This window comes from Ammospiza nelsoni, chromosome 17 (assembly GCF_027579445.1).
Source record: "Ammospiza nelsoni isolate bAmmNel1 chromosome 17, bAmmNel1.pri, whole genome shotgun sequence".
NCBI classification, from domain to species: domain Eukaryota; kingdom Metazoa; phylum Chordata; class Aves; order Passeriformes; family Passerellidae; genus Ammospiza; species Ammospiza nelsoni.
Window position 1 is genome coordinate 1,915,253 of NC_080649.1, and position 19,187 is coordinate 1,934,439.

The window sequence follows — 19,187 nt, forward strand, 5'->3', positions numbered from 1 at the left end:
ACAGGACCCTGGTGCTGGGTTGTGTGTGGCTCCTCCTCTGGATCATCCCTACCTTTTGTTCATCCCCTTGCTTTGCTATTATTAACTTCATCATCATCATGATCATCGTTATTATCATAATTATTAATTGTCATCATCATCACTATAATCATTATCTGCACTGCTATTTTATTAGCGTGTTATTATATATTACTGTTATCTATTATTATAGCTTTCATTTTTGTTTGATTTTGTTCTGTTTTATTTTATAAATATTATAAATGGTAAAATAATTTTAGAATAAATTATTATAATTTAGAATAAATTATTATAATTTAGAATAAAATATAAAAATATATTGATATAATTTAAAATAATTTATTATAAAGTATAATATATTAAAGTCTAATAAAAATATTACTATTTTATTATAAATTATAATAAAATAGTAATGTAATATAAATTATTATACTTTATAATAATAAATTATTATAATTTCTATTTTATTATAAATTCCCTTTTTTCTCCCCCCTTTTTCCTCCCCCTTTTTTTTATCCCTTTCCCCTTCCCACATTCCCAACCCAATCTCTCTGCTCTCAGAGGAGCAGGACATCCCTGGAACGCTCTGGAATTCCCAGGATTTCTGTTTGTATTCCGTGCATTACTCACATCTCAAACCACCCAAACTGAAACTTCCCTTGGCGGCTCCTCCCGTAAATATTTGGTTTTTCTTGGAACCAAACTGCAATTTAGGGCTTTGGGATTTTCCTCAGCCTCGGGACAGATCCATAATAACCAGGATCCTGCCAAATCCCAGGGGTTAAAATCATGGGTTAAGTCTCCAAAATCCCCTGAGTGGCTTAAAAATAATAAGATTATGGGAAAATAGTGCCATGATCTTGCTTCTGTTCAGTTCCTGGGTGTCAGGCCTGTGGCTCCAGCCTCTCTCCCACATGGAATGAGGATTGGGATTGGGAATTTCTAAATGGAGCTGCTCCCTCTGGAGCTCCTGGGAATTTGGGAATTGTGTCCTTCATTCCAAGCATGAGATGAAAACCATGAATTTGTCACAGTGGTGATTCCATCCCAGATTGGTTTTGCTGTGTTTATTGCAGGAATATTTGTAGGATTTGGGAGAGGGGTGGCGGAGATCCATAATAACCAGGAGGCTGCCAAATCCCATTGGAAAATAACAGCTTAAAATCCACTGAGTGGCTTAAAAAATAATAATATGGGAAAATAAATTCCATAAATCCCACATGAAACTGGCAGGGAGTGTCAGGAGAGTTTCCCTGGGAGAGTCAGGAGTGTCAGGAATGGCACCAACATTTGGGGGCAGAGCCTGGGTTTTGTGGTGCCGCTTTTAAACTTGGGAGTTTCAGCATAAGAGCCGCTGTGGATCCCTCAGAGAAACCAGGAGCCCCTTCCCAATCTGGGAATCAATCTGGAAATTTGAAATCTGGGAATCTGAGCGCGGCCCAGGTGTTCTGAGATGTGTTTTCCCTGGAATTTCTGCCGGAGGATGAAGCACCGGGCGCTCCCTTTGGGATGCTCTCTGCCTCCAGCGCGGATCCCCCTTGGCTCTTTCCCTTCCCAAGGATTTGGGAACTTGCCCGAGCTGCTGTTTCCAGCCTCGTTCCCTTTTTTTGGGGATTTTCCAGGAGGGATTTGTGCCATCCCTCACCTGCCCTGACTCCCCTGCTGGAAAAGCGCTCCGGGAACATCCCCGAGGATGTTCTGTGGGAATTCCCTCTCCAGGCACATCCTTGCTCTTTGTGCTGCTCCAGGACTTGTTTTTTTTTTCACCATTTCGTCACTTTTTTTTCTTCCTCTTGGGGTTTTCCCATCCTACCAGAATTGGGATTTTCATCCCACCCTGCCAAGCAGCATCACCCCATCCCCAGCTCAGGGAATTTTTTTGGGATATCTCCATGGGGCTGCTGGAATCTGGATGGCTTTGGGAGGTTCTGGAAAAGCAGGAAATCAGGTTCAATCTCAGTTTTTTGGGGCTCCAAGGACTTTAAAGGGGGGGGGGGAAAAAATCTGCAAATATAATAAAGGAAATTTATGGAACTGCAGGCACAGGAGCTGTACTTATAGGGAGTTTTACATGGATCCCATCACTCCATGGAATATTGGGAATGGAATCTGGCTGAGGTTGGAGTTTTGGGGCAGGATTTGTGTATTGGCTCCGTGGGGTTGGATTATCTCCGGGCTTCCAGTCAGGGAAAAGCATCCAAACTGCTCTTAAAGATGAGAAAAATCAGGAAGAATTCATGGAAGGGAGGGAGAAATTAAGCTAACATTGGAATGTCAGCAATGGAAAAATCCCATCAGGAGCTTCTCCTGCTTCATTCCCAGGATTTTATTTCATTTATTTCTCAGGCTTCCTACATTTATTTCCATTTTGGGCAAGTGGGTTCCCAAGCCTGCCCTGTTGGTTCCCAGCTTTGAGGTATTTAATTAAAATTTTAAATTAAATTAAATTTATTTTCCAGTTAAAGCCCCTCTAAAATAAGAACTTGGGCTTTGGGATCAGATTTTAGGTAGCTGCAAGATTTGACCCCACTGATTTTTGCCTTTTTTTTTCCATCTGGCTGAATAAGATCGTGCAAAACCAGTTTGAGACTGAAGCTCTGATCTGCTGCAATAAATTTTATCCTGAGGAGATAAAATCCCAGCTAAAATATTCCTGAGGAATAAACATGGGAGGTTTTTTATCCAGGAATTGCTGTTATCAGAAATAATTCAATGTCTGTGCTTCTCTCCGCCTCCCCCAGGTGTGGGTTTGGAAGCACAAAGGTTTATTCACATCCAGATGTTTCCAATTATTTTCCCTAGAAACAGTTCTCTCGTTCCTGCTTAATTTGTGGAATTATTCCATCTTTTTGTGGGATTTTTAATTGTCCTGCCAGCAGCAAACAGCAACTTTGGGCCTATTTTGCACTGATGCAAAATCACCACTTCCTACTTAGATCAATTAATTATCGGTTAATTGAGCACTGGCGGATCCTGTAAGGAATATGAGGGAATTTTGGAGACTGGAAACATCCAGCTGGGAGCCCTTTCCTTCTTTTCATGCCCTCTGCATCCTGAACCCCAACATTCCCACCCTTGGCCCCGTCAGCTTGGCTTTGTTTTGTCTTTGTCCATCAGGATGTGAAATTTGTCCTTCCTTGAGATGTGGGAATGGGGTTGGAATGGGAGAACCTCATTCCCATCAGGATGTGGATCCCAGAGTGGAATCTGTAATTCCTTGAGATTTGGAAATGGGGTTGGAATGGTAGAACCTGATTCCCATCGGGATGTGGATCTGGGAGTAGAATCTCTCCCTTCTGGAAATTAGGGAATGGCTTTGGAAGAGAGGATCTCATTCCCATTAGGATGTGGATCTCAGAGTTAAATTTGTCCTTCCTTGAGATGTGGGAATGGGGTTGGAATGGGAGAACCTCATTCCCATCTCAGAGTGGAATCTGTCCCTTCTGGAAATCTGGGAATGGGGTTGGAATGAGAAGACCTCATTCCCATCAGGATGTGGATCTCAGACTGGAACCTCTCCCTTCTGGAGATGTGGGAATGGGGTTGGAATGGGAGAACCTCATTCTCCCAACTCCAGAGGGAATCCAGGAGAGCAGGGTTGGCACTGGGCACTGCTCTGCTGGTGCCCTTGAGTTTCTCTCTTGCTGTGGGGCGATTCCCTGCTGAAACTCGGGATTTGGAGCCGGGAATAGCCCGGGAGAAGGGTTTGGATGGGAGGAGGGTGTGGAGGTGTCCCCTGCCGAGGCTGTGCTGTCCTTAACCCGGTGCCACCTGGTTCGAGCACGTGAGCATGCTGGTGATCCTGCTCAACTGCGTCACCCTGGGCATGTTCCAGCCCTGCGAGGACGTGGAGTGCCAGTCCGAGCGCTGCACCATCCTGGAGGTGAGGATCCATGGCCCCAAAATCCCTGGGGTTTGTGGGGTGCAGGGCTGGGGTGGCCGCTCTGGGAGAACTGAAATTACGGAGCGAAATTCTGTGTAGTTTATTAAGGGAAAGTTGATTAATGAAGACAAGTCCCTCTCCAGCTCTCCTGGAGCCCCTTTAGGCTCTGAGGTTTCCCTGGAGCCTTTTCCAGGTGAACACTCCCAGCTCTCCCAGCCTGGCTCCAGCCCTGTGATACCCTCATGCCGTATCAGGCATGAACAAAAGCTGGGGGCTCTTCCCAAGGCCTGGAATGAGCCAAGAGCTGTGCCAGGGGCAGGTTTGATTTTGGTGATGGGAACATGGAATATCTCCATGCTGGGGGCACTCAGGACTGACTGAAACCCTCTTTTCCCTCTCTCCAGGCGTTTGATGACTTCATTTTCGCCTTCTTTGCCGTGGAAATGGTCATCAAGATGGTGGCCCTGGGCATCTTTGGGCAGAAGTGTTACCTTGGAGACACCTGGAACCGCCTGGACTTCTTCATCGTCATGGCAGGGTCAGCAACCACCTCATCCCTTCATCCTGGGGCAGGGAAATCCCAGGGAACAAATCCCTGCCTGGTTCTCACAATGCCTTGGGAGGCAGAATCGCCCAAATCTGATTTTTTAAAATCCTTACCCCAAAACCACGCTGGGTTTGGGGGTGGGTGGTGAATATCAGGCAGAGCTGTGGGGGTTTGGAGCAATCCTTTAATCCTAACACACCCTGAATGTCCCAGTGCTGTTATTTCCAAAAAATCAGCTCAGCCCCACTCCTGCCCTGTGCCAGCAGCACAGTGAGGCAGGGATGGGCTGAACAAGGAAATTCAGCCCAAAAACCCTGTTAGGAATGTTGAGACCTCAGTGGGAAAAGCTGTTTGGGAGTTCACCCAAATTCCAAACTCCTCCTGGCTTACAGCTTCCCTCCATCTCCCCCAGCTGCTGGTTTGTGCAGGATGTGTTAATAAACAGCTCCAAGGATGATCCTCCTGCTTTTGACACCACTTCCCTCACCCCCACAGGGAATAACTGAGTGGAGTAAAAGCTTGGCAAAGCTCAAACTTTTTTTTTTTTTTTTTAATTTTTACCCAATAAATAAACAGCTTTGGAAAGCCCAGGCTCTCCTACCTGCTCAGTACATCCTGGGGAGGGAAGGAAAGCTTTAATTACTGCCTGACTTCTGAATTCCTGCGTTTCTAATGACCAGCCCAGGGTTAATTAAAACATCCTTGGAATATGTTGGGGCGTTTTTCCCTTTCCATTAGTGCTGTGCCATCTTCCCTGCACTAATGGGGTTTTGTTGTGCTCTGTGTTATTTGTCTGGAATACAATTAGGAATGGTTTTAGTGCCCTGAATAAAACATGAGCTCTCCTGAGCGGAGCTTCCTTGGAACTCGGGTGCAGTTGGAGGAGGAACATCAGGGACAACAAAAAAACACCCTAATTATTAATTATTTTTACCTTAATTATGTTTTCCTATAAAGCTGCTGTGGTGTTTAAGGGAGGAACGGCAGAGGAAGCGCAGGGAAAACTCTGATCAAGGAGCTGAGGGTGTTTTTCCACGTTGGATCTGTGGGATGAACAGAAAATCCCCAGCTCCTCAGGGCTCCCCCAAACCCAGGATTGGGGCACCCCATGGAGGCAGAAGGGCTGAGCCCCTCTGCTCATCTTCAGGGGCAGCTTTGGCACTGGGAATTTTGCTGTTGGAATGAGGGGGAAAGTGACTGGTGAGACCATTTGGGAGTTTTCTATGGTTTTTCTCCACCTTCCATGGCTGGAATATGTTTGGGGAGGATGCAAACAGCAGGAGACCCTGCTGGAGGTGTGGCATTACTCAGGCTGGAGAGGAGAAGAAGAAAAACCCCTTCCCAACCCCTGGCTGATCCCAGACCATTTCCAGATGTGAGCCAGACCTGGGAAATGATTTCCCACCTCCCCTGGCCAATCCTGGACCATCTCCAGATGGTTTTGGTGGACTTGAGCCATACCTTGGATATGATTTCCCACCTTCCCTGGATGATCCTAGATCGTCTCCAGATGGTTTTGGTGGATTTGAGCCATACCTGGGATATGATTTCCCATCTCTCCAACGAGAAGCTGGAGCTGGGAGTACCCCTGGAGGAGGAGAAGCTGTGCTGAGGGCTGGGATTCACCTCTCACCACCACCACCCTCCAATCCAGCGTGTGCTCCTAAAACCGGAGCTGCTTTCAGCAGGGAACTCACCACTGGAACAACAAAGCTGCTTTTTCCAGCCAGGGGATGGATGTGCTGAAGTTACTCCGAGGTTTTTTTGTGATAAGAAGGGAACAAGTGATCAGCAGAGCTTTGTTTGCCCCGTTCTGCCTCCTCAGAGGAGCTGCTTTGCCTCAGCAGCAGCAGCTCCAAAGGGAGCAGAGGAACTACAAAATAAACACAGCTCCCGCCTCCAGCACGGATGGCGTCTGAAGTTCCTTCCAGCTCCCAGAGTCCTTTCATGTTTTCCTCGCCCCAGAAATGTTCCCTGGAACGTTTCAAGCCCAGTGGAACTGGTGAGCTCTGTGTCTGCAGCCCAGCAGCAGGGATGGTGCTCAGGAGAGCTGAAACCCAGAGGTTCCTGGTGCATCCAGTCCCTGGAGATATTCCAGGCTGCCGGGATATGATTTGGATTTGACAGCTGAAGGTTTGCAGCTGTTGATCCCAAAGTCTCGTGTTTTTCAGGGTAGGGAATTACCTACCAATGGATAATCCTCCCAAAATTCCCAGCTCCAGTGGATTTCTGTGGGGCATTTCCAAGGGATTCAGGTTTTTCAGGCAGAATCTGATAACAGGACCCCACTCTTGGTATCCTGGTCCCTCCAGTCCCTGGAGATCTTGCACGGTCCCAGGATAAATTTTGGGTTTGAGAGCTGAAGGTTTGGAAGCTGTTGATGGCACAAAGCCTTGTGCCTCCCATTTTCCAGTGCAGGGAATCACCTACTGAGTGCCAATCCATCCAAAATGTTCAGCAAGAGTGGGGAAGAAGAATCAAGGAGAAAATGTTCTTTATTCTTAAGAATCAAATGGAAAGCAAAGGATTTGTGCATTTTTTTGTTGGTTTGGGTATTCAGGTTTGGTCACAGGAGGAGAGAAAAGCTGGGGAGCAACTCCTTGTCCTGGAAAGTCAGGGAATCATGGAAGGGGGTTGGGTTGGAAGGGACCTTAAGGATCATCTCATGGGCAGGGACACCTCCCACTATCCCAGGGGTGCTCCAAGCCCTGTCCAACCTGGCTTTGGACACTCCCAGGATTCAGGGGCAAGACACAGCTGCTCTGGGAATCTGTGCCAGGCCCTCCTCACCCTCACAGGCAGGAATTCCTTCCCAATATCCCATATAAATTTCCCCTCTTTCAGTGTGAACCTGTTCCTCTTTGTCCCATCACCACAATCCCTGCTGGACTTCCCTCTCCAGCTTCCTTGGAGGTTTTTACACATACTGGAAGGAAAATCCTGCTTTCCAAAGTAAAGGCTGGAAGGGACCTCAAAGTTCATCCCATTCCACCCCTGCCATGAGCAGGGATAACTCCAACCATCCCAGATTGCTCCAAACCCCATCCAGCCTGGAATTGCTTCATGGAATTGCAACCAAGCACCCCTGGGCTTGCAGGCAGCATTTCCTGAGCTTCTCATGAGCACCCCCATCCTGACTGCTGTGCTGTTTTCCCTGCAGGATGATGGAATATTCCCTGGATGGCCACAACGTCAGCCTGTCCGCCATCCGCACCGTGCGCGTCCTGCGGCCCCTGCGCGCCATCAACAGGGTCCCCAGTAAGTGACACCCCTGGGCACAGCTCTGGAAAACTTTGGGAATAACCCCCCCACACACACACCTGGGGTTCTGAGCTCAAAAAACTGGAGTGAGTCTGGGAAAACTGGAAAACCATGGGAATAAATCCACCCCACCTCAATTTCTGAGCTCAGTCTGGGAAAACTGGAAAACTTAGGGAATAAATCCACCCCACCTCAACTTCTTGAGTCTGGGAAACTCCAGAAAACTGGAGTGAGTCTGGGAAAACTGGAAAACCACAGGAATAACCCTTCCCACACATCTGGATTTCAGAGCTCAGTTGTGGAAAATTGGAAAACTTTGGGAATAACTCTCCCCACCTCAGTTTCTGAGCTCAGTCTGGGAAAACTGGAAAACCACAGGAATAACCCTTCCCACACACACCTGGATTTCTGAGCCCAGAAAACTGGAGTGAGTCTGGGAAAACTTTGGGAACATACCCACCCCACCTCAATTTCTGAGCTCAGTCTGGGAAAACTGGAAAACTTTGGGAATAACCCTCCCCACATCTGTATTTCTGAGCTCAGTCTGGGAAAACTGGAAAAGTTTGGTAATAACCCCTCACACACACCTGGATTTCAGAGCTCAGTTGTGGAAAATTGGAAAACCATGGGAATAACTCTCCCCACCTCAATTTCTGAGCTCAGTCTGGGAAAACTGGAAAACTTAGGGAATAAATCCACCCCACCTCAACTTCTTGAGTCTGGGAAACTCCAGAAAACTGGAGTGAGTCTGGGAAAACTGGAAAAATTTGGGAATGACCCTCCCACACATCTGGATTTCAGAGCTCAGTTGTGGAAAATTGGAAAACTTTGGGAATAACTCTCCCCACCTCAGTTTCTGAGCTCAGTCTGGGAAAACTGGAAAACCACAGGAATAACCCTTCCCACACACACCTGGATTTCTGAGCTCAGAAAACTGGAGTGAGTCTGGGAAAACTTTGGGAACATACCCACCCCACCTCAATTTCTGAGCTCAGTCTGGGAAAACTGGAAAACTTTGGGAATAACCCTCCCCACATCTGTATTTCTGAGCTCAGTCTGGGAAAACTGGAAAACTTTGGGAATAACCCCTCACACACACCTGGATTTCAGGGCTCAGTCCGGGAAAACTTTGGGAATAACCCTTCCCATACACACCTGGGTTTCTGAGTTCAGAAAACTGGAGTGAGTCTGGGAAAACTTTAGGAATAACCCCCCCACACCTGGATTTCTGAGCTCAGTCTGGGAAAACTGGAAAATCATGGGAATAGGCCCCCCCACACACACACGTGGCTTTCTGCTTTGTGCAGCTAATGAGAGGAAATGAATTAATTTAATTTTTAATGGCGAGTTAAAGATCGTCATTATCATAATTGGTGTTAGCAAAGGGCAGGGGAGCAGGGGATTGACCCTCAGAGATGTTTTCCAAGGTTTTTGTACTTTTCTAGGGAAAACAACTCTCTGGTGGTGTAAAGTAAACAATGTTCCTCCAAAGGAAGGGAAAAGGTCACTTCCAAGAGGGATCTTCTTGCCCTGCTGGGTTGGTTTTCCCTCCTCAGTGATTTAAGATCTTTCCAGGACTTTATGTTCAGGATTAGCAGCTCAGGAGCTTCCCTTGCTGCTAAAACCCCAGGGAGGGTTTGCTCCATGTGAAACAAAATTGGGATCATCCTCGATAGGAAGTTCAAGTGGCTCCTAAATCCATTTTCAAGTGGCTTCAGCTGCTTGGCTTCTAAATCCAATTTTAAATCTGAGGCATCATGTTGGAATAATTCCCTGCTGGAATCAGCCAGCTGCTGAGCCGGCCTTTGCAAGGTGCTCATTCCACAGCAATTCCATCCTTTTCCAACCCAAATCTCCACCTCAATCAAAATGCAGCAGCATTGGGTGGAAATCACAGGGATCCTGGCAAAAAAAAAAAACCTAAAAAAAACTAAAAAAAAAACCCAAAAAACAAACAAACAAAAAGAAAACTAAAACTGAAAAAAAAGGATATTTCCTGTTTTGCTGGAGTGAGCCAGCCCCAAATCCTGCCTGGATTCAGCACATCCAGGGACAACCAAACAACCTTCCCCAGAAGGGGTTTGATTCCAGGCCCTCCAAGGAAAATGTGAGGGAACAGATGGATGTTTACACCCAGAAACCTCGGAAATTTCTCTCAGAACTCCCAATTCCACGGGGTTTGTTTTCTGGAAAACAAGGAACAAAAGCAGTGAATTGCACAGTGAGGTCCTTAGTTCAAAACAAGGCCACAAAAAAGAGAGGCCAGAAGGGGCCTGGAACCCTTTGGAGCTTTGTTTTCCTAACGAGGTTTTGTTGCCAGGGATTTGAAAAGCGCAACACCAACTTTCCCTCTGGGATTTGGGGTTCCAGGGAAGTTTCCCTTTGGAATCTGAGTTTCCAGGGAAGTTTCCCTCTGGGATTTGGGGTTCAGGGGAGTTTCCCTCTGCAATTTGGGGATCTGAGGATGGGCTGGAGCAGAAGCACCACGGGCTGGGCTCGGAGCCCTCCAGGCTGGGATGAGGATCAGGCTCCCTCTGAACTCCTCCAAATCCACAGAACCCTTCAATATTCCCATGGAACAGTGGGAATCTCAAGCTGGGACCCAGCTGGGCTCAGGGGAACTGAAGGATTCCCACCAAGCTCCAGGGATCCAAACAACTCCAGCTATAGGTGGAATTTTGCTCTTGAGTCCAACTTGTGTTTGTCTCCCTGATCCCTGACACCAAACGAGCCTTCCAAGGTTTTTTCACTGCAATTCCCATGGGATTTTCATATTTTTCCAACAGGCAGGTGATAGAAAATATCCCATTTTTTAATTAATATTCTGTGGGATGAAATCCAGTGGGTTCAATCCATGTTTGGAGTGGAGGTGCCTGAGGAGCAAGGGGACCTGAGCACCAGGATTGGGATTCCTAGGAATGATTCCCAGAAATATCCCCATTCCTTAGGGGCAGATCATCCAGCCTCCACTTTCCAACCCCACCCACTCAGCACATTGGGAATTTTGCTGTTTCAGGCCAAAATATTCCAGAATCTGTGGAGAAGGGATGGGAAAATCCCTGGATTTTGGTGGATTTTTATGGTTACATTTTCATCCGTGAAAATTCCTTGGAATTCCAGCCCATCCCAGCAGCATCCATGCCATTCCCAGCTCTGGGACTTGGGAATGGGATTTTCCATCAGATCAAATTCACAGCTGGATCAGAGGAGATGAACCTGGTGCTAAATGCAGGGAAATAGGCAGAACCAGCCTGGAGATTTATCCCTGGGATTCCTGGGCTCTTCCCTGGGATCCAGCCAGCACCATCAGCTCATGCCTTCCAGGCACAATAAATTCACCCACGAGATTCTTTCAGCTCCATGCAGTTTGTTAAGAAAAGAAAGAAGAACCCTAGCCAATAAAAACATCATTTCTATTAGAAATTATTCCTTCCAAAACACTGGAAAAATGGAATTCCTGCAATTTATTCACTTGGCAGGGGCTGGAGTCAGGGATATTTTTTCAGCAGTGGTCATTAGGTTGTTGGTTTTTTTTTTCAAATCCATTTCACTGCTTTATTTTTATATTTATTGTTATATTTATTTTTAGATTTATTATTATATTTTTATTTCTTTTTAATATTTATTTTTTAGATTTATTTTAATATTTATATGCTTATTTTTCTATTTATTTTTATATATTTGGGGGGGTTAATTATTTTTGTGTATTTTTAACATTTATTTTTATTTTTCTACTGGGGGTTTTTAAACCAGGCATCCCATGGAATGGGGATGAAGATCCTGCTCCTCGTTTCAGCCTGGGTAATGCTCTTTTCCCATGGCACACTCAGCATTCCAAGGAGAGCCCGGGGTGGCTGGAGAACAGCTGGATTCAATCTCTGGGATGATGCCACTAAACAACCCCAAATACCAAAAGGAGCTGAGCAGAAAAAAAATTGTCTGGCATGGGGAGAGAAATTTTACCCATTTTTGGAAAAAAAAAGGAGGATATCAGTGAGAGAGGGGGGGAAAAAAAAAGGGGAGAAAATCCCAGCATTGTCTTTCAGTGGGGATTGATTGTCCTTGCTTTTCCTAAGATGGATTTGCCAGGAAAATGTGGGATTGCTCCTGAGGGGGTGACAGTGCTGGGCAGGGCCAGGAGCTGGATTTGAGGAGCCTGGTGTGTCCCGTCCCACTGGGGTATTCCTGATTTGTGACAGGATACACTGGGAATAACCACCAGGAATTCCAATGCCATTGTTGGGAGTAACCACCAGGAATTCCAACTCCCTTTTGGGAATAACCCCAAGGAATTCCAGACCCCCTTTGGGAATAAACCCCAAGGAATTCCAACCCCATTTTTGGGAATAACCACCAGGAATTCCAACCCCAATGTTGGGAATAACCACCAGGAATTCCAACCCCAATGTTGGGAATAACCACCAGGAGTTCCAACCCCAATGTTGGGAATAACCACCAGGAGTTCCAACCCCATTGTCCGAGAATTCCAGGTGGAACGTCTGGCATGGAAATCAGCATTTCCCTGACACTAGAGGCCTTGGATCCACCCTCTGGAGATTGCTGTCATTCCCATTTCCTGCCAAGCCTTTGACATTTTCACCTCCCTTTTCAGCCTCAGCATTTAGGGGAAAACACCAAGTCCTGATTTTCCTGCCCTGGCTGTGCATCCAAGGTGGGAATGGTGATTTGTGCCCATCCTGACGTGGTTTTCCCTCCTCCCCCAGGTATGAGGATCCTGGTCACGCTGCTGCTGGACACTCTGCCTATGTTAGGCAATGTCCTCCTCCTCTGCTTCTTCGTCTTCTTCATCTTTGGCATTGTTGGGGTCCAGCTCTGGGCAGGGCTGCTGAGGAACAGGTGCTTCCTAGACAGGAATTTTGCCATGTAAGTACAGCAAAAGCAAAAATTTTCCACCTTTTTTTTTTTTTTTTCATTTTTTTCTCCACATTTCTCTCCCTTTTTTCTTCCTTTCCCAGCAGGGGATTTTTTCTGTCCCCTGCTGGAAAAATCCCAGCGCTCAGCAGGGTCCTTTTTGCCTGGGAAAAAAACCCCATTTGTCAGCAATTTCCTGAGGGTTTTGTGCATTCCTGCTGCACCTGAAGGACGAGGATGGGAGAGGGCTGGATTAGGTCTGCCTGAGATCACTCCCTGTGTGACTCTGGGAGGATGCAGAACAAACTCCCGGCTCTCCAAACACTTCAGGTCACCGAGCACACCCCAACCCCTGGCAGGGCATGGAGATTTGGAGATGCAGCTGAAACCCAGAGATAAATCCTTGTCAGGGATTTAAGATAAGAAACTGGATGTGAGAAGCATTAAAATCATTTGGACACAGCTCAGAGCGTGGGACAGGCACCAGGGATGGGCAGGACCTGAATCATTAAGGCTGAAAACACCTCCAGGATCATCAAACCCAACCTGACAGAGGCAAATTTTCATTTGGGATTTTTCCAGGCTGGGCACTTGTGTGGAGCAGCCCCTCTGATAATAAACCTTCATTGCCCTGCTGAGCCTCACCTGGGACATGCCCAAGGCCCAGCTGATCAATTTAAGCCCAGCCCAGGCTCTTAGGCCTGGTTTGGGCTGTGCTGCTGATGTTTGTCTTTGCTCCTGAGCCCTCTGGATAAATCCTGGACCCTGCTGCCAGCCCTGGGCTCTTCCAGCTGGGTTCAGAGTGGGATTGAGGAGGTTCTGCTGGAGCTGGGATGGGTTTGGGGCATGCCAGGCTTTGGAGCATCCCTTGCTGCTCCCTGAGCTGGGGCTGTGGTGCCCTTTCCCAGGGTTAAGGACACACCTGGATGAAAACCAAGCACAGCCAGCACAGAAAAGAGGGATTTTCCTGGAAAAAATCCTTCCAAAGGCTCCTGTCAGAGATGTCAGCAGCTCAGAGGTGAGGAAATGCCCCAGCCCAGCTCTTAGGGCAGCTCTAACTCGGCGAGAGGAGATGGAGCCTGTAATTACATCGCTGGGTAATCATCGGCTGCCTGCGCTCGGATTGACTGCGAGACGGGCAGGGATCATCCCTCAGGTCCTGCTCCTGCCTCTCACTGCCACTCCCGGGAATCCCTCAGCCTCTCCTGTCCTCTGCACCAGCTCTGGTGGCTTTCATTCGTCCCAGCGGGGTGGAAAATCCTTAACCTGCCATGGGTGTGATTCCACTCCCCACACCCCAAACCCCCTCCCAGCATCAATTTCCCGCTCCCCAAACCCCTCCAGGCTCAGCTGGACCCCGGAGCTGCCATCCCCAAGCCCAAACTGAGCAGTTCCAGCCCTGCTTGGGTGGCCCCGTCGCTGTAATTAACTGCAGCGAGCCCCTCTCAGCTCTCTCCGAGTCAGGTTTTGAAACGCTCGCTGATTTTTTGGTGATTTTCTGCGAAGTGGAGCTTTCAAGATGAACCACAGGGGAAGCGTTCTCTAAGCACAGACATTAAGCAGCAGTTATGTAATGGCCATTAGCAGCATCAAAGGCCTCGCTGGATTTTCTTATCGGGGCTTGCTCCTTGTCAGGAGAGGTTTTGGGATGAGCTGTGTTTGATGGGGTTTGGCTGGGATCGCCTCCTTCCCTTTGGGATGGGTTGGGGTCTGGTTTATTGTGCTGCATTTTAAAGGAATTTGGGGAAATGGGGATGTCCATAGGGCAGGAAAATTTCAATTTGTAGCTCAGTGTCAGTGGGAGAAATGTGGAGTTTTCTGGTATTATTAATTTTGCATTAATTTCAAATTAATGCAAAATGTTCCGGTCCCTGCATTTCCAGCTATCCCTATTTCTTGGAGCTCAGTGTGGAAGTTTTAGGGTCGCAGGATTTTCTCATCAGGGCTTGCTCCTTGTCAGGGAAGGTTTTGGGATGAGCTGTGTTTGAAGGGGTTTGTCTGGGATCCCCTCCTTCCCTCGGGGATGGGTTTTGCCACCCCCCAGCTGTTGGGCTCTGGTTTAGTGTGATGGAAGGTGCTGCATTCCAAAGGAATTTGGGGAAACAGGAGTGTCCATAGGGCAGGAAAATTCCAGTTTGTAGCTCAGTGTCAGTGGGAGAAATGTGGGGTTTTCTAGTCCCTTCACCCCGAGCATGCTGGGTTGGGTTCTTGTTCTGTGTTAATTTTAAATTTAGAGAAACCCAGCAACGTTCCAGTCCCTGCATTTCCAGCTATCCCTATTTCTTGGAGCTCGGTGGGGAAGTTTTAGGGACTCCAGATGGAATTATTCCCATTTTTTTAAAATAATTTCTGACTCATTCTCTCAACTCAGGCGTCAGGGCACGGCTCTCCCCTGCAGTGGCTGTTAACACACCAGCAGCAAATTGTAAAGGAGAAAAGGGCATGGAATGACCTGGAAAACACTTCAGGGCTCCATCCTCCTGCTGTTGGGCAGATGATGGAATCCTGGAATGGGCTGGCTTGGAAAGGACCTTAAAGATTCTCATTCACCCCGACCATGATCAGGGACACCTTCCCTCATCCCAGGCTGCTCCAGCCCACCCCAAAAACATCCAGGGGTGGGAAATCCACAATTCCTCAGGGCACAGAGGTTTCCCAGCCCTTCAGGAGCCTGGGAGGGGCTGGGGCTGAGATCCTGCCTCTGATTTCCTCTGCAGCCCTGGAGACAGGGAAAACCTGAATTATTGGAGGGTCTCCCCTGGGTGCTGCTGCCAAACCCTCCCAGCTGAAACCAAACCTGCTTTAAACAGAGGATCTGGACAAAATCCAGGGACCAGCAAGGCAGGGCACTAACCCCAAATTTTCAGGTTGAAAGGAGGTGTAAGTGAGCTCCCAAAGAGCTGCTTCAAATCCAGCTTTGCCCTGCTGTGTTCTGCCCTGCAGCTTCCCGAGCCTTCAGCTCTTCTAGAGGCATCAGATGGAAGGAGTGACTTTGATTTTTGCCATCATTCTTCTTTCCCCATGGAAACCTTTTCTTTTCAATCCCCCTTGAAAGTTGGCAGCTCCGAGTAAAGCAACTATTTTTGTGTCGAGCGCATTGTGAGAGAAAATTTGGGGACTTTTTGGAGGTGCCCTGGGAATTTCTGCTTTTCTCTCTCTGTCTTTCAGAGCTGTGCTGCTACAGGGCTGGAATGAGGTTATTTAAGGATTTTTACTGGGGGTTCTGAAGGAATTGCTGGGTTGTTGCAGGAGTGGGTTGGAAGTGGGGCTCTGCTCGTTGGGACATGGGAGAATCTCTCCCTCCACACCCAAAATGATCCTACAAAAGCTGGGATTGCATGGACCAGCAGCTCCAGGAGGGGCTGTGAGAGATGCCAGGAGATCCTGGCACTGGGAGCTGCAGGAGAAATCCCCCAAGGATCCTTTGGTGGCAAGGAGGAAGGTTTGGTGTGCTGGGTGGGGAGGACAAGCAGAGCCAGCAGCTCCTGGGGACATCTCCAGGATGGTTGTCTCCCCCTCGGGCTCCTTCCCACCCTCCTGAGCTGCTCCCGGTGGAAATAAAGGAACTGGGTCAGGCCCAGCCCCTCTCCTGGGGCTGCCCCTGTGTGCGGGGATGCAGAGCAGCATTTCCAGGCTGGAGCCTTTCAAGGAACTCAGTGGCTTGGAAGCAGGGGAGGGGAGGGAGCTGTGGAGGGTTTTGTGTTTCTCTGCTGCCTCAGGACACTTGTGGTGGGAGCTTTCAGCCTTCAGCTCCTCAAGCGGGCTCAGGAATTTGTCTGGAAGGTGTTTAATTGCTCGTGGTGGCATTGCTGAGCAGGGAATTCACCCTGAGTGCTGAGCTCCTGCCACTTCTCCCTCTCCTCCCCCAGCTGGGGCAGGCTGTGCTCTGCTGTGTTCCAGTGGTTGGGATGGATGGGCTGGGAAATCCTCCCCTGGGGGAGGCTGGAGCAGAGGATAATCCAGCAGGAGTGGGAGGAAAATGGATTTTCCTGCCCCTCTGTTGTCCTTCCTGCACATAGACATGCAGAGGGACAGAGAAAGGGAAATCCAGATGTGCAGCGAGCAGGGATGGGAAAAGCTGGGAAATCCTCTCTGGTGGGATAACAGATCCATCCTGGGGCTTGGCTTCTCCTGTCTTTCCCCCAGAGCTCTGCTGATTAGTGAGTTCATTAGCATTAATGAGTGATTTGTCTCTACCTGTTGGCAAGGAACAGGGAAGGCAGGAAGAAGTGGAAGCTCCTGGCAGATCTCATCCGTTTACTTGGGAGATATTTGGGATTCCCTCATTCTGCAGCATTTTTGTTTCTTATTCTTCTCTCCTTCCTTCTTTCCCCTTTTTGGTTTTGCCAGGAAAAATAAAAGGGGGGGAAAGGTTTTAAGAAAGGTCTGAAATTTGCAGTGTTTGCTGCCAGTTGGGGTTTCTTCCTCCCTCACTGGTGGTGCTGGAGCTTCCCACAGGAGTGGCTCCTTCCCAATGGGAAGAACAGGGAAAGGCTGGGTACAAAGTGCCCTTCAGGTGACTGATTTTGTCATAGGGACAACTTTTAATTTTGGGGACAGCTGCAAAAGTGAGGAGAGCAGAGGAAAGGGAGGATAAAATCCTTCAGAACTGAGCCAGGCTGCACCCAGCCCTCCCAGCAGAGCTGGGCTTTGTTCTCCTGCTCGGATTTTCCTCCCCCAGCCACCAAACTGCTCCAGATTCGTGCCCAGATCTCCTCTGTGCAGCTCCTGAGACCCCAGCCCAGAGTCTTCATCCCAAAACTTCCCAAATGGAGACTCCTGGGATGCACAGAGCCTCTCCAGCTGTGGGTACCTCGCTCCAGTGGCATGGGGACTGATCCTGTAGTTTTGAGAGCTAAAGTCACTTCTCAGGTGTCTCCTCTCTGCTTCTTCTCCCAAATTCTCCAGCTCTTCCCAATTTTCCTGCATCTTGGTGTGTTTTAATCCTCTGTTTAATCCTCCCTGTGTGTGGCACTGCTGGGTGGTGTCTGATGTTCTCCCAAACGCGGCTGCTGCAGCTCCTGGCCCGTTCTCCAGCCTGTTTCATATGGAAATTTCCTCCCGGGGAAGCAGCTGGTGGGAGGGCAAGGAAAAGGCTCGGGGAGGAAAAACATCTTGCAGGTTTTTGTTGGATCCCAAGCCCAGAAACAGCGCAGGTGATGTCACAGTTTAGTCTGGAGCTGCGGGGTGTGCGAGGAGGGGCTGCTGAGCACAAAGAATTCCCAATTCCCAGGACGTGCTCCTCTTCCCTCTCCCATTCCTGAAGCTGCTGAGCCCTCCACACCCACCTCGGGTAATTGGATCATGGAACAGAACCAAATTCCCCCGGGAAGTTGCTGAGGGCTGATTTCCCTCAGCTCTGCCCTGCAGCAATTGTTCTCTCCTTAAAGTGCAGCCGCAGAGCAATTCCTGCTTGGCTCCAGGGTTTTGGGGAGCAATTCCAAGCAATTGTCTGGAATAACACTTGTTAAAGCCAAATCTCTTCACCAGATAGGGACGTTCAGAGAGAGATAAAAATAGAGCTGTCCTGGCTGGAAGAATTACCTGGTTATCTTCTGCCCACATCTTTTATAATGTGTGTGCTGCCTCTCCCTTATCTCGGGGTGATTATGGAGCAGCTGAGATCCCTGGAGCTGGGAAAACACTGGAGAAAGTTGGCTCTGCAGCAATGCAGCCCTGAGTGCTGCAGGCTCTCACCAGCACTGAGCACACAGCCCAGAAAGTGCCAGATGTGGGACACAGCTCCGGGAAAAGCAGCTCCTGCCCTGCTGCAGGTCCAGGCTGGGACAGAGCCATCGGCTCTATCCAAGCCGGTTCCATCAGAAATACAGCAGGCACATGGTTTTCCCATAAATTTGGGCTTTTCCTTTCTTTATGGAGGTACAGAGGGAGTGGGAGATGGCCTCTGGATGGGTCTCTCCTTGTGGGAGCTCAGATTCCTCCTGAGGGATGCATTTTTTGCGAAGCTGCTCTGCCACCCAAATAAGCACCTTCAAATCCTTCCAAGGAGCCCAAAATCTCCCTGGATTTTGGGGGAGAACCTGATCCGCTGGGATTTTCTCTCCATCTCTCTCATTTTGTTCTTTTTGCTGCTTTGTCTGCTTGGGGAAACTCAGACTGGTCTTTGCTGGGAGATCAGCAGGGTCTGATCAAATCAAAAGGATTTGGTTTTAGGGGCTGCAGTTCTGACAGGGATTTCTGAAGGGTGAAGGGATGGCAACCAGTGGCTTTTCCTGCTGCTAAAATCAGGGATGAACAGTCAGTGATGGAGAGAGATGGGGACACTTACTTGGCGATCAGAATCCCATTTTATTGTGGGATACAAAGCTTATATACTATTTAAGAGACACTAGTAATGTGTACTACAATGATTAGGTTAAAATCACATCCACAAACTTATGTATATAACAACATCTTTTGCTTGCAGGGTTTAATGGGATTTTATTTTTCTTGTAAACCTGTTTGATTGTAAGAGGAATAGCAGATTTGTCTTACAAACAAGCTGTGGGTCTGCTGGTATATAAAACTAGCACTGGGAGATAAAAGAAACAATGGGAAGGGTTCCACTGATTGATAAATGGAAAAATATATTTGCTTTTGCAAATA

At 48.2% G+C, this 19,187-nt stretch overlaps 1 protein-coding gene across 1 annotated transcript in view; it reads left to right on the forward strand.

The window, feature by feature from the left end:
* CACNA1H (calcium voltage-gated channel subunit alpha1 H) overlaps nt 1-19,187 on the forward strand; it is a 149,695-nt gene that overhangs the window by 39,135 nt on the left and 91,373 nt on the right. The window contains exons 2-5 of the mRNA XM_059484127.1: nt 3,790-3,901; nt 4,306-4,439; nt 7,609-7,706; nt 12,434-12,593. Coding sequence (XP_059340110.1) covers nt 3,790-3,901; nt 4,306-4,439; nt 7,609-7,706; nt 12,434-12,593 — 504 coding nt within the window. The remainder of the gene's footprint in view (nt 1-3,789; nt 3,902-4,305; nt 4,440-7,608; nt 7,707-12,433; nt 12,594-19,187) is intronic.